This window comes from Lasioglossum baleicum, chromosome 15 (assembly GCF_051020765.1).
Source record: "Lasioglossum baleicum chromosome 15, iyLasBale1, whole genome shotgun sequence".
Taxonomy (NCBI): domain Eukaryota; kingdom Metazoa; phylum Arthropoda; class Insecta; order Hymenoptera; family Halictidae; genus Lasioglossum; species Lasioglossum baleicum.
Window position 1 is genome coordinate 3007295 of NC_134943.1, and position 13613 is coordinate 3020907.

Here is a 13613-nt window from a genome sequence, read left to right on the forward strand (position 1 = left end):
TTTGTCATTAAAAAATCCGGAAACAATCGTTCCCTCATAAATTCATCGTAGAGACCTCGGGTTAGATTATCGAAACAACCATGTTGCACGAGAGACCCTGTCAAACGAAGGACATGCAACTTCAAGCCCGCATCATTGGCCAATTAAAAAATCGGAAATTAATTGCGCTGTCATGAATACATAGTAGAGGTTCGAGATCTCGAGACACGAGCAAGTTCGCGCGTTTTGTTACCGAAAAATCATTCATAGGTAGTACGTCTCGAGTCAGATTATAAAATCAACCACGTTGCAGTATCGCGAGACTAAACAAAGAGCGTGCATCGACAACACCTTCGAGTAAGCCCGCGTCAATTGTAATTAAAAAAATTGAAAAACAACAGTACCATCATGAATTCATCGTAGAGGTAGGAGATCTCCGGGTAGGTTATAAAATCAACCATGTTGCAGTATCGTGGCGCTCTGTCAAACGAGGAAGAGGAAGCCGCAGCAGCGTTTCGGTGTTGGTAACTTCCGAATCACGGGAAGTTAGCTCGTCCAAAATTCCCGTGGAATTAAGTTCGCGACAATCGAAGTTCCTGGGGATCATTCGCAGGAGTTGCAGGACAAGGCAACTCGGATCGTAGCGCGTTACACTGAATCGCCACTGCGCAGGAGCACTGTGTAACACCGGTTCACTTTAATACCGCACAAACACTTGGCGCGACTCGATTTAAAAAAGAAAAAAAGAAAGAAGAGAGAAAGAAAAGAACTCTGCCGTCGTCCACAGTTTTCGGAAACTTTCGAAGAGCTTTTCTGTATCTCGGACGTAATTCGCACACACGGTCACGCGAGAAACCGGCGCGGCGCCGTTGGGCGATAACTTTCGAATCTGTTTAAACGGACGCGTAGAAATCACTCTTAATTTCCGGCGACAGAAACATCGCGGTGCCCGATACACAGAGCGAAATAGCCCGGTCGAGGGTGAAGGAAAGAATGAGAGACAAAGGAGAGAGAGCCGGCACGAAAGGCGCGTATAACTGCGATTGGCTTATTTTCAGGAGCGTATCTCGGAAGTCGGCGCGGAAGGTCCACGCGGCACCCACGAGGGTAGAAATGGGCGGCTTTATGCGCAAACGGGAGATAAAAGAGGGACGAGGGGTAGACGGATATATATATATATGTATATGTATATGTATATATACATATATACGTATGTATATAGAGGGAAAACCAGGACTCGCAAGCCTGCGCTTGCGAACGAAAGCACAAGGGAGAGTAAGCTCGGTCACTGAGGCGTCGTCACTCGGCTTGCTTCCTCCGGAGTGACTCCCTCCTTTGCTTCTAGTCCCCTACCATTTTCATTCCATCCCTCCTTAGCCTCCTCCTCGCTTCTTTTTGTTCTTCCGGCATTTTTCCGTCTTCGTGTCTTGTACTTCGCAACGCGTAACCGCGAGAAACTCTCTTTCTCTCTTCTTCTCGTAATTGTTTAACAGCCGTGATCTCGCCCATGCCCAGTTCAAACAGTAATTATATCGCGCGACGAACAAGTTCGTCCTCGTCTTTCACATTTTTTTTTTCTTCTTTAAACTCTAGCTCTCTTTCGATCGTGTTCCACTTTGTTAGTTCTCGAGAACCCTCCAGAGGAAAAACGGTGGGAGAGAAAATCAGCAGATAAGACGGGAATTAAAATAACGCCCGTGCTGTTCGAAGAGATGGAACGGTTGATGCAGATGACTCTCTCTCTCTCCCTCTGTCTCTCTCGCGAGCGAGCGAGGAATTACTGGCGAGAAGAAAATGGCCGAAGATAAATGTTATCGAAGTAAAGGGTACAATCAGGCTGGCAGCCAATGAAAGCTGACGATCCCCGTCCCACGGCCGGCGTATTTAATGAATTACGAATAGTGAACGGTCAGGAGGAACGGGAGAAATCGCGGAAATTTCATTGGACTGCGGGGGTGGCACAGGTGCACGCAGAAGTTACAAAAACTTCGTTAGGGAAGAATGCAAACAATGCCCGGGCCAGAGCTGCTCAGCTCTTTCCTGAGCTTGTATTCGCCCGGCGAATGTATTCCCCGGCTCGAGCAGCTTTTTCACGGTTTTTCTAGCCGGGCTTTACACGCGCGCGGGTATCGTTTCCCGTATGCAAATTCGCGAGAACTCAAAACGCGTCGCCGTTCGACGGACTCCGTAGAACGCGCGTCAGAGAGTTCAGCCATTTCTTTGCCGTCGCGTCGGACCTCGGCAAAAGCCCATGGCGCTCCAACGCCAATTACACCCTCATAAATCGGCTCGCCAATTTGTCAGTCGCGCGCAATCCGTCCTTCTGAATTTCACCGTGCCTTATCGTGTCGTCCGAGTGTTCACGCTACTTAAACTCGTTCCTAATTTCAACACGGAAGCGAACGGCCGCTCGAAACCACGCGGAATGCGTTAACTGATTTTTTACCCGCTGCCAAAATTTCATCCGCGATCACTGTGCGAGCACTCGAAGGACTATTGTCTGGCGAAAATGTCTCACGACACTCTGTAACTCTTTGACCGGGGATGACGAGTTAACTTGTCATTGGTGTTCAATATCGAAAATTTTTCATTTTCTTCTTATTTGAAAAGAAAATTTCTATCAACTTATTGTGTCACAATATCTATATTACTGTCAACTATATTGTATCTATATCGTGGTAAAAATGTCAATTTTATTTGTCTCACATCACGTCTCTATTGTTTTATCAATCTTTTTGTATTCTGAAGTTATATCAAACAAAATTTCTTAACAAGTGAGTTGTGTGATCGACTTCTACAGAGTTTATACATCTTAAAAAATTTATGCCGATAATGGAAAGACTGTGGAATCCTTTCAATTTAGATTTGGTTATTCTGTCTAGTTAGATTGTGTGTTTTACGAATTTATGGCATGAACGAATGTCTATTTGATGTAGAAATTTTCTAACATACATATCAGCAATTATTCTATTTTACTAACAGATCGATAGAGCAATTGATTGGGCGAACTAGATTTTATTTAATTACAGTTCCTGCACATTGAACCATACCGTTTCATATTTGCACGGATATCCGCAGATTGTAGTAAATATTTAATCAGAGTTCACAAATTAAACCTATAAAATCCGCAGGTTGTACTAAAGATTTAATCCGATTTGAAAAATTGAAACCTTGAAATAAAATTGAATGTGCGCACACTTTCCGATGAAAATTAACTATATCCACTATCGTAGATGTGTGTATTGAGTTACAAATATCTTCTCTAGTTTATAAAAGTATATCAACTTATTTTGTATGCAAATTTATATTAGTATAAATTTTCACAAATACCTATAGTCGAATACTTTTAAAGCCGAATCTTTTAAACAATGTTGAAAAGTTTGGTATGCTATGATTAATTTAATGAATTTTGTCGTGGCTTGGAATTTCATCATAAAATATTCTTCAACGTGAATTATGGAACAGAGGAACAACTTTAGGAAATGAAGTTAATTGTGCAAACTTTTGTGGATGTGTACAGAGATAGAATAATTGTATAACATTAGTTCGGTATTGCCGAAAAGTATTGATCGGATCCATTTCTGACTACTACGAGACATTTTCAAATAATAAAAAAGTTTGCAAAACCTTAAAATTGATAACTGCTTAACTAAAATCCATATACTAAAATATTATGTATTTTATAGCACGATTTTCCCCTCGCAAAAATGAAAATTTCTTGCGTTTTGAGCCGAGTTTTACGCGAGAATTTTCTTGTCGCTAGGCAAATACCAATGAACAGCAATAACATCTGGCGATCTGTTAATGGTGGGGTCGGCTAGACCAACACTGCAGCGATGGCGGAGGCTGAGCTTACGAGTAAAGCAAATAAACAGGAATTAAATCTGGAAGGCTTTATCGTGGGGAGACGTTTCGAGATTTCTGCGTGGAAAAAGGAGATGGGAATATGTACTACATATATGTATTGTATAGTATATAAGAAGAGGAACAAATAACTGGAGGCTGTCGTTGAATAAGGGAAGGGAGATAAGCGTAATGCTTTCAATTTCGATAAAGTGTGCCCTTGCACTAAGCCGCCTATCTTTCCTCGAGAAAAGAAAGATTCTTGTCTGTCTGCCTGTCTCGATCTTTAGTTTCACCTAAGTACGCAGAGATTTATCGTGCTACTTGGCGACACACGCAAATTCCCATTTATTTGAAGACCATTTATGCAATATTGCTGTTTAACTGTAATCTCGTTCATCGGACTATCGAGCAATAATTTAAAAAAATATTTTCTATCTTTCTGGAGACCTCGAATATATAATTTTGGTGAAGACCGTCTAATGTGACAATCAAACTGTGGATCTATATGCAAAATGAAAATTAATGAATGTAATAATTTCAAAAAAATATAGAAAAGCATTTTTAAATTTTTCTAATATTTACCGACTCATTTGTGTTATAAATGCATAAGTAATGCAAGTACTTTAGATATTTATGTATTTATAGCTAATCAAAATCTGTAAACGAAAATAAACTAGTATGTAGTTTATTTTTCGTCAATAATTATGTGATTCGACGGAATTACGAATGGAGAAAATAGAACGATATTTTCTACTATTTTAAAACGTGACTGTACAAATGTAAATTTGCATAAGTATTAATAGGTTAGTGACGACCTCAGCCTAGACTGTTTCTACGCAGGTTATTTTCACCGAATACACATTCTACGCGGTCAATCTTGTTACACACTTAATCGATTTAAAGAGACTGAAGTTCAGTTAGAATATAGGACACGGTTCACTTCATTCGATGACTGGTGATTAGAAAGGTCGTATGTCTTACCTTAACATTCGAATTGTAATCAAATAAAGTACAATTTACAATATAATTATACGTTGGAGGCTGGGTAATCTCAGCAGTAGGAATCGTCGTAGTTCTTTCCAGTCTCGTGACAGCCATTGGACTCAGAACTCGGACAAGTCACAACACTCGGAAATCAACAAACACTTTTATTTCCGAATTAAAAAATGAACTTGCTTCGTCGAAGGCTCGTCACCGAATGCCCGGATCCATCTGACCCTCAGCGAGTAATCAATTCATCGAACCTCTCCGTTAATCCAGGTAGGAGGGTGAGGGTTGTCTCGCGGTGGCCGAGGGTCCTTGAGCGTTAGGAAAAAAAAAACAAAAATGCCACATGTTGGCGAATACATATATGTATAATACGAAAACGAAGAAACATCTGTACGAAATGGTAAAACCAGTAATAAAACTTAATAGTCAGTAATATGAACAAACAATCAAATGTGCAGTAATAATTTTTGATTTTAATCACTCGTACTACTCCAAAGAGAAACGTCACGCTGATGCTTGACATTCAACGTCAAAAATTTACCCATTTGCATTAGAAGCGGGCGTGTACGAATTCATTTCACCCGGCCATTATCACGGAAGCGATTATATGCTGCATAATCTTTTCGTAGATATTATCTTTTAATGTGTGCCTGCACAATTTCAAGTAATTAAGGTTTTTATTACTCCAGATCAAATCGATACAGCGACAATAATATCTGTTTTACAAAATCAAATACGTTTTTCGTTTAGCAATATTTGTACCCAATAAATAAATACACGACTGTGACAAACTTTCAAGAAACTATTTTCCCTCTCTACCATGTATATCAATCTTCGACTTTTCTAAAGGATTTTTGTTAATTAATAGAATACTCCGAACTTTTTATATTGAATATAGCATATATATAATATATAACAGTGATCTTACTGAGAGATTAATGTCAAAAGAGGAGTGAAATGATTTACAAATTAAAAAAAATTCGACAATTATCTTGTATTTACAGAACAGCTTCATTCAGCCCCTGGTGACCGTGCACCAACGATTCTGCAGTTAAGGGTGGATTTATAGTGGAGCTGCGAGCATCGATGATAGCGGCGCGGTGAAAAGAAACCAACATTCGTGACAACATTTCGACACGTACTAATGAAAAAGTACATATGTATTTTCTTTGTTTTTCTTTTTTTTTCACCGCACAGCTCACCTCGCTGCTCCACTATAAATCCACCCTAATAAGTGAAGAGCACATCTCGGTACGTGTTACTCGAAAATTAAAGTGTCTCTTTATTCGAGCGGCGCGGCTTGGCTTGTCCTTTAAAATATATGTTTCTGCAGTTCCAGCTCTAATTTCCGGCAGAATTTAATCTCGTTCAGGCGGCACACGAAGGGAACTTCCCAGGACAACGGTAAAAAATTATAAGTCACAGAGGAGAGCGAGATCCGAGGCGATCCCGGAGCGAACGGCGCGGCTCGGCACCGCGCGGCGCGACGAGACAAACGCTGGCGCGTTTCAGATTAAGTTTCCCCCGAGAAAAATGGTATTCGACGTAATCAAATAGCTCCTCCAATTCGTCAAAGTAGTCTGCCGCCATAAATTTCACATGCCACAGGGTCCGGCGGTTCCCATCGCGATAACGGGCCGGAAGCGGGATACCCAATACTTTCTTTCTGGAGTTTCGCGTGTGAGCGTGAACAAGCGCGTGCGCACGTGCAACGTGCTCGCTTCCGCAGTAAGCACAGGCTAAGTATAGCCGGTTAGCCACGGGCATTGTTATTGCTTGCACAGCGGGGGCGTTCGGCTTACGATCCCTGTTTATGAAGGGTCCGCTGCTTGCACAAGTTATGGTCTCAGGTGCATTCGGATATTACAACTCGCCACGGTCAATCAGTAAATGATCAACAACCTAACGGTGAGACAGGTACACACGTGTCATTTACTGCAGTTTTTGTGATTTCAGTCCTGGTTCACGGATTCGTAAGAACCACCTTCCTTTTTTCGGTGTGCAGGCAATCGGGTGGACGCGTGACACTAAAAGACTCAGTGTGCTCATTTGCATGTGGAACTGGTCATTTATGTCTTGGGAGGTATGGCTGGTCGAGTCGTAAATTATTTCCTTTTTTATGGGTATGTTGGAGTTATTAGGATCTTTATATATAGGCTAGTGTGGCCAGACCAGGGGAATTAAGGGGAGAATACGGTTACCCTTCCTCTGTCATTACCGGATTTTAGTCACGTGACAGTTTGACGCATGCACGACAGAGACGGACCGCATCACGTGGCCGAAGCATGGGGAAACAGCGTTGTAGAAGGGGAAGGGCAGAGTAGGAGACAAGTCTTATGTTAATCTGGCGACACTGATAGAGCTGAAATCTTTTACCTGATCTGCAATAAATTGGAATAAAATAGGAGCTGATTATACATGCTTAACACTAAACCTACCATCACCGGTCAATGTGACCGGCTCCAGATTTTTTATTTTACGATTACTGATATAATAAAAATAATTTCATAAGAAATGATTGTACAGATATCTTTAGTGGAGTACATATTACAATAGGAGCTGCACAAAGTCTAAATAAAATCAATTTTGTCATTTTTATCAGAACGCATGTACCAGTTACTTTTAAGGCTCGGTAGGTTTAGTGTTAAAAATGTAATTTCGTGCTCCATTCTTAAATCGAGCACGAGCTTTCCCAATCATCAGATATTAAAAATCCGGTAATTCTTGATGCTTCTGATAGAAATCACAAAGTGCAGTTATCATCGCTAACACGGTAACGTCCTTACAATAAAAATGTCCGATACAACGACCGGATTTTCCGCTTCGGTTAAATTAATTTTCGCTCGACCTGCTGGGCGCGCGGCTGGAGTTACGGAAAATCAAGTGGAACGAAATATTTTCTCTCGGCGGGACGGCATGGAAACGTCAAATATCTCGGTACGGAGCACGTCAACGTGGAACACGCGCAGGGTCGGTCAAAGCAATTGAAGCGATTTTTCGTATTTGGCTGGCACGGCCTAACGTGTACTCGGACGTACGCAACGCGAGAGTGCGTCTATACCCACGTGGTACGCGTCTACCTCTTCATAAAGTCATAACTCAGCCAAGCCTCCGGCACATCTCTCGGCATAACATTTAAAACGATTTCCGCTGGCAGCAGTGCCAAGACCCGTAGCTGCGTTGTTTCGGGGATAGATTAACGAAACATAACGCCAGTACTCGCTACGGACTTCCAAGGGGCAGCTCGGATAATAGGAAGGGGCGTGTTGGCACTGCTCTGGCAGTTAAGCAGCGTTCAGTGCCGGCGCTTGTACTCTTCAGCCCCCAAGGCTACGATCGATGGAAAATTTTCGGAGAACTATGGTCCATTTGGTTTGAAAACATTCTACGAAGTCGACGATTTATTTCGGAAACACCTGGTCCCGGCCGGGTTCGCCAGAAACAGTTGAAATTACCGTCTCCGCCCGAATATTCGCTGATTAATTCATGTCTCTGTAATAGAGAGCATCGCTGGACGGGAATACCATTCCATAAATGGGACAAAGAAATATCGGTTGGCTACCCTGGCATTATAACTTTCTAATGTCCTAATAAATTATCGATGATAAGCTGGCCCTATTTTTTATATTCGTTCCCTGCTACGGACCCCGCTCAATATTTTCATCATTTGCTCGCGGAACTGTACTAACCCCTTATAACTTCGCACAGCTTCGAAGCCGCACATTTGTTACTTGCACTTTCCAAGTCCTGTTCTGTTTTATGGCCACAATTTGGTTTTCATTTAATTTAATTATTAAACATTTTCGAAAACGAAGCGAGCTTTCAGCACAATCTAATATTTTCCTTAACTCGAAACCATTCACCGACGTACAGATTAAGCGCTCTATGCATTGTCGAAAAAGTTGAAAACGTTCTTCAGTTCTAATGGAGAGCTTTATCGTAAGTTCTTCGATTATACAATCTTATACAATTGGCCGCTCTGGTGGATAATCTAGTGTATCGTGAATAGTGTAATTTTTGTTATTAATAGACTTAAATTTTTAGCTGTTTATTAAAAGACAAATTTCTTTCCCTTTTTAATATTTCGATTCTTTAGCATCGTTTATTAATAACTTATTTCAATGTCGATTGCATTATGTATTGTTTATTAAACTTAAACTCTTCTAAAAAATTAATTGGTGGAAAGCAATTTTTATCTGCTTTTTTGCATAAGTCCAGTCTGTGGAGGCCAGTTCACATCAGCATTGCGAGTGCTTTCGTGTAAATTTTAACAATTTCTACACGTTGTACGACTTTATACTTTTCTACGATAAAACAGCAACCAACGCTCAACTCATTTGTAAAATCTGAAAAAAATATGGCCGTCCTATTTTGATAACCGTGGATTTGAATGGCCCTCGTAATTTCGTAGCCGAGACTGTAATTTGGGTGGTTGTTCTAATATCGCGAGCAGGAAGTGGATTCGTACACGTTACGAGATGGTTTTCCCGTGGCCCCTTTTGTGAAAAAGAAATGAGCACGAAATTCCAGCGTTACCGGAGAACAAGGGTACACGCAGCCACCCCTGGCATTTGTAGAGGCAACGGCAAGTCTGATGATACATTGCGGATTCTGCTAGTTGCCCCCTCGTCTCCTATCCCCGGTCGTTCTTTCAACCCTTACCATCGACCCTCTATTCCCTTCCTAACTACCCTTTCGGCGTTAAGAGATTAACTTGTCACGCCGGGCCATTTTAATATTCCGGATCGCGAGGTAAGTCACCAGAATTAGCCGGGAAAGCGCCATACGGCTCCGGCAGCGATAATTATCTCTTAACGTTGCTACTGCTTCGCCTCTTTTTACGCGGGACTGCAGCAAAGAAGAATTATGACGGTGAAGTTTTACGAACGTTCGATGGCTATTCGATGAACTGCCGCGCAAAATCGAACCGGACAAATCGCCATTTTACAAGTTACCCGCCCGCTCCGACTTGGAGCGTTTCCAATAGTTTTCGGTTAAATGATATTCGGAGAATTTTTGCAGGTAATTCTTGCAGGAATCACGCGTAGACTCGCGTTAGGAAACGTTATTTGGCTAATAGGACGGTTGGTAACGAACCAGTTAGATAACTTCGTCGTAGTGACGTAACCGTCATAAAATAAGTCGTCCAACTCAGATATAAGAAGTCGGAAAGTAGGTAAACCGCGCGCGTTAAATGTGTAAACACTTACCCCTGGTAAAGTCCGCTTCTCATGCAGAGCGTTCTGGGCGCTGATTGCGCTGTCACGACTGTAGTAGGTGAGAAATGCACAGCCTGGAAACGCAAGAACAGAAAAAAATTATTGCGAGCGAAACGAAAACGAGATTTCATTGATAAATTCTTATCTGTTAGCCAGGGGTAAAATGAAATCATTCTTCCTCTGACAAATTCAATTTTTCTTGAAATTTTACTATTTGTACAGTACTAATTACTCATATTTTACTCTAAGCATTATTTAATGGTTAGAAGTGTGACATAACTTGATGCACTCGGTGATCAAATTATTATGAACAGATGAAAAAATTATACATATACAGATACATAACTCCTGTCTCCATGAATATTATTTTATTACAATAGTGTGAAATATTATAGTATATTTCCATTATGGTAATTGTACAATAGTTTTAGAAATATGCTCTGTAATAAAAGATGTATTATTAAGTACTAGATTTTGGTAAATTATAATACAGAACCACTATATGTAAGTTGCTGACAAACTTCGAATAAGTAGTAGTTTCGAAGTGTCCATAATAATTTGAACACTCTCTGCATTAGTTTGCCTCAGAAGTTCTATTGTCTTATTATTACTTATTTAATGCTTTAAACCAAGTATGGTTTATGTAGCAAACGTTCTATCGTATTCTACTATCATTTATCGTCATTTATACTTTAAAATGGTAAATTACATGCAACCTAACCCCTTTTTCGATGTGTAACAGTTGAAACGAAACTTCTACAGTTTCATTCAAGAAAAACGTCGGTGACGTAAATCGGGACAATAAAGATTACACACTTGTGTTTCCAAGCCCTATGCAAAACAAAGTATTTATAGAAGTTTTATCAGAAACTTGATAAAGTACACCCTTGGCGTAAAGTGTCGCGTGTGTCCGCGATTTCGCAGCGTTTACGCGGCGCGGGAGTCAATGTGTTACAGTGAGAGTAGATGTTACCGATTGAAACTTTTTCGCTGCATAATTACTAGTGGCCGGGCATTAAGAAAACTTTTGCATTATAATTTCTTCGGCGATTTTTTTTCGTTCTCTTTTCCAACGTCGCGACACAAGCGCTGCACGACAAGCAAGGGCGTCGACAAGATCGCTCGACGGAAATGTCCGTATCTCACGCAGCCACCCGGGTTTCGAGCTATCAAACTGAATTCTTCGAACTTTCAGTTTCTCGTACGGAAATAAACGTGACGTTTCCATGGGAAAGAGACCCGCGCACGGCTCTCGGAAAATCATTTCCCGGTCGCGCCGATAATTAAAGCTGGAATCGCTGAATTCAGCGGGGACAATGGGACGCGTGAACCCAAGATTTATTGAAATTTAAAGTGCATCGTTAACCGCGACAGTCGTGCAACGAACACGTTCATGAATCATGGTACCTAGTATACTTTTCACATTTTTCGCTATACTGTCATCTCGACCATTTAATAGTATCATGATAAAAAATCACAGGGAAGAAAACATATTTGTTATCCGTATGATGAATAATGTTGCCTATAGTGCTGCTGAATTCATAATTTTCAAATATCAATATTTCATAATGGTAAGCATTCAGTATAGATAGACCTCCATTTAAAAATTGTTTTAATGCAAAATCGCCAACTTATACAAGCCGTTTTAATATTATGATCATCCACTGAATTCTCAAACAGATCTTGTAATATCAAAAATGATATTCGTACTTACTAAAAGCAGTTCGAAACCATCGCTACTTTAGTTGAACAATTCGCGAAAATTCGTTCCTATCTTTATTCATGGTACTCAGTTTTGAATCGAGTTTATAATTTGAAACTCGTAAACTGGAGTTCTTGAACGAGTGGTTGGCAGATGTCGGTAAAATTCACCGTCTGACAGAAGTTTTTATAGTTATACAAACTTCGAGAATTCCGGGAAGAAGTTTGTAATAGAACGGTGTGTGTATCCATAGCTGTCTTCTTTATCGGGGAAAACCGATAACGCGCATCCTGACACGCGGCGTACCGTCTAAAAAGTACCATCACGTGACGTACCCTGAGAAAGGTACCTGTGACAAACTGCGAAAGACGAATCACCTCAGTTTCGTAAGGACGACGACCCTTGTGCTTCAAATTGTAATCGAGACATCAAATTTCGTATTTATTGTACGAAAAGTTAAATACATATTCTCTGCAAGGACATTTTGATTCGAGGTGTGAAATGTTCGTATAAATGATGACATTAAAATGCAGTCATGCTGACTTTGTGGATCAAGAATTCCGCGGGTAATAATTCTCAGACATTGACGTCGACGCAATGTGACTCACGACATTGGGTGTATTGAACTTTTCAATTATGGAGGTGGGGGGAGTGGTTGACGCATCGATTAAACGTTAAAATTCTTCCGTAGACGTAACCAGTTAATCGAATCGTTTATTTGCGGCCCGCCTTGAAAACCGTTCCTGAGCAAAGGAAGTATCGACATCCCCATTGTCGTAAAATTAATTTTCCAAAACGACTCGGCATAGCGGGTTAAAACGATGGTAATTAACCCTAGAATTGGACGGTGCCTGAACCAGGCCATTATCGGCTATCGCACTGTCGAGCAAACCTCCTGGGACCGCCTTCCTATCGGTCTGAGGATTTATTCAAAGGGCCTCTTCGTCGTATCTGATCTTCATTTGACTATCTCAACACACTGAGATGGATGTAAGCAGGCACGCGCACTGCCAGACTCGTGGACAGAACTCGGTCTTAGATCACGCAGTATTTACGACCCGATACTATCGTGACTGCCCGATCGTTTCGATCTGTCTATAACCGGGACTGCTGCGACGCAAAATCTATTAACATTCCTTCGGATGTCGGTCGAACGTGTTCCACAGACCTGATTTTCCGAATTTGAATAGGCGCGGCAGTGAGTTCTTTTCAATTAAAAATAAATAGTGCCATATTAAATGTAAATATTTTGTTGCATGCAGAATATTTTGATTTTGTATAAAGATCCGCAGTCTAGTAATAACTCAAAAATTGTCCTCCTTGAATAATGTCACTTTTATCACATATGTGAAATACGTGGGTGACAAAATTAATTTTCTTCGTAATACAGTTGCTTAAACCGAACTTGGGATTAGGATTCATATTATTTAAAAACGTTCAAGAAGTAATCACTGAGGTAAATTTTTAAAAATATAGAACTAAATAAAAGAGTATTTAACAATTCATTTAATAATTTCCTATAAAAGAAAGCAATAAAATGAACAGCAAATAATGACGCAAGTACGTAATCTCGTACGAACGTCAGCGTTTCTTGTAAGTAGAGGTAGTCCGCATTGAACAGACACAAAGGTAGATTTATTCGGAATCACAAGTGCTCCGTGAATTTTCTGCGGTGATCTTTTTGTAGAGGCACTTTGATTCTCTCTGGAATTGCGATCTACATTTTTTATTTGCTCTTGTGAGGATAGTTACTCCCTTTTCACTTGTACGATGAGTACACTCTGCCTTTTATCTTACGAGTAGCCTTTAGATGGTAGATAGTCAGATATAATCGAGATTGCAAATGCATTTCATATTCTGTCTTGAAACATTAAAAC

The 13613-nt window shown here is 40.6% G+C and overlaps 1 protein-coding gene and 1 long non-coding RNA gene across 6 annotated transcripts in view; both read right to left on the reverse strand.

The window, feature by feature from the left end:
• LOC143216413 (uncharacterized) overlaps positions 1-10019 on the reverse strand; it is a 139685-nt gene extending 129666 nt beyond the window's left edge. Inside the window, exon 1 of the long non-coding RNA XR_013010559.1 lies at positions 384-10019. This is a non-coding gene — a long non-coding RNA (uncharacterized LOC143216413). The remainder of the gene's footprint in view (positions 1-383) is intronic.
• Positions 1-13613, reverse strand: part of Bru3 (CUGBP Elav-like family member bruno 3) — an 887603-nt gene that overhangs the window by 779453 nt on the left and 94537 nt on the right. For all 5 annotated transcript variants that reach the window (XM_076439398.1, XM_076439414.1, XM_076439397.1 and 2 more), the window contains exon 2: positions 10026-10108. In XM_076439398.1, coding sequence (XP_076295513.1) covers positions 10026-10048 — 23 coding nt within the window. In that variant the 5' untranslated portion in view covers positions 10049-10108. The remainder of the gene's footprint in view (positions 1-10025; positions 10109-13613) is intronic.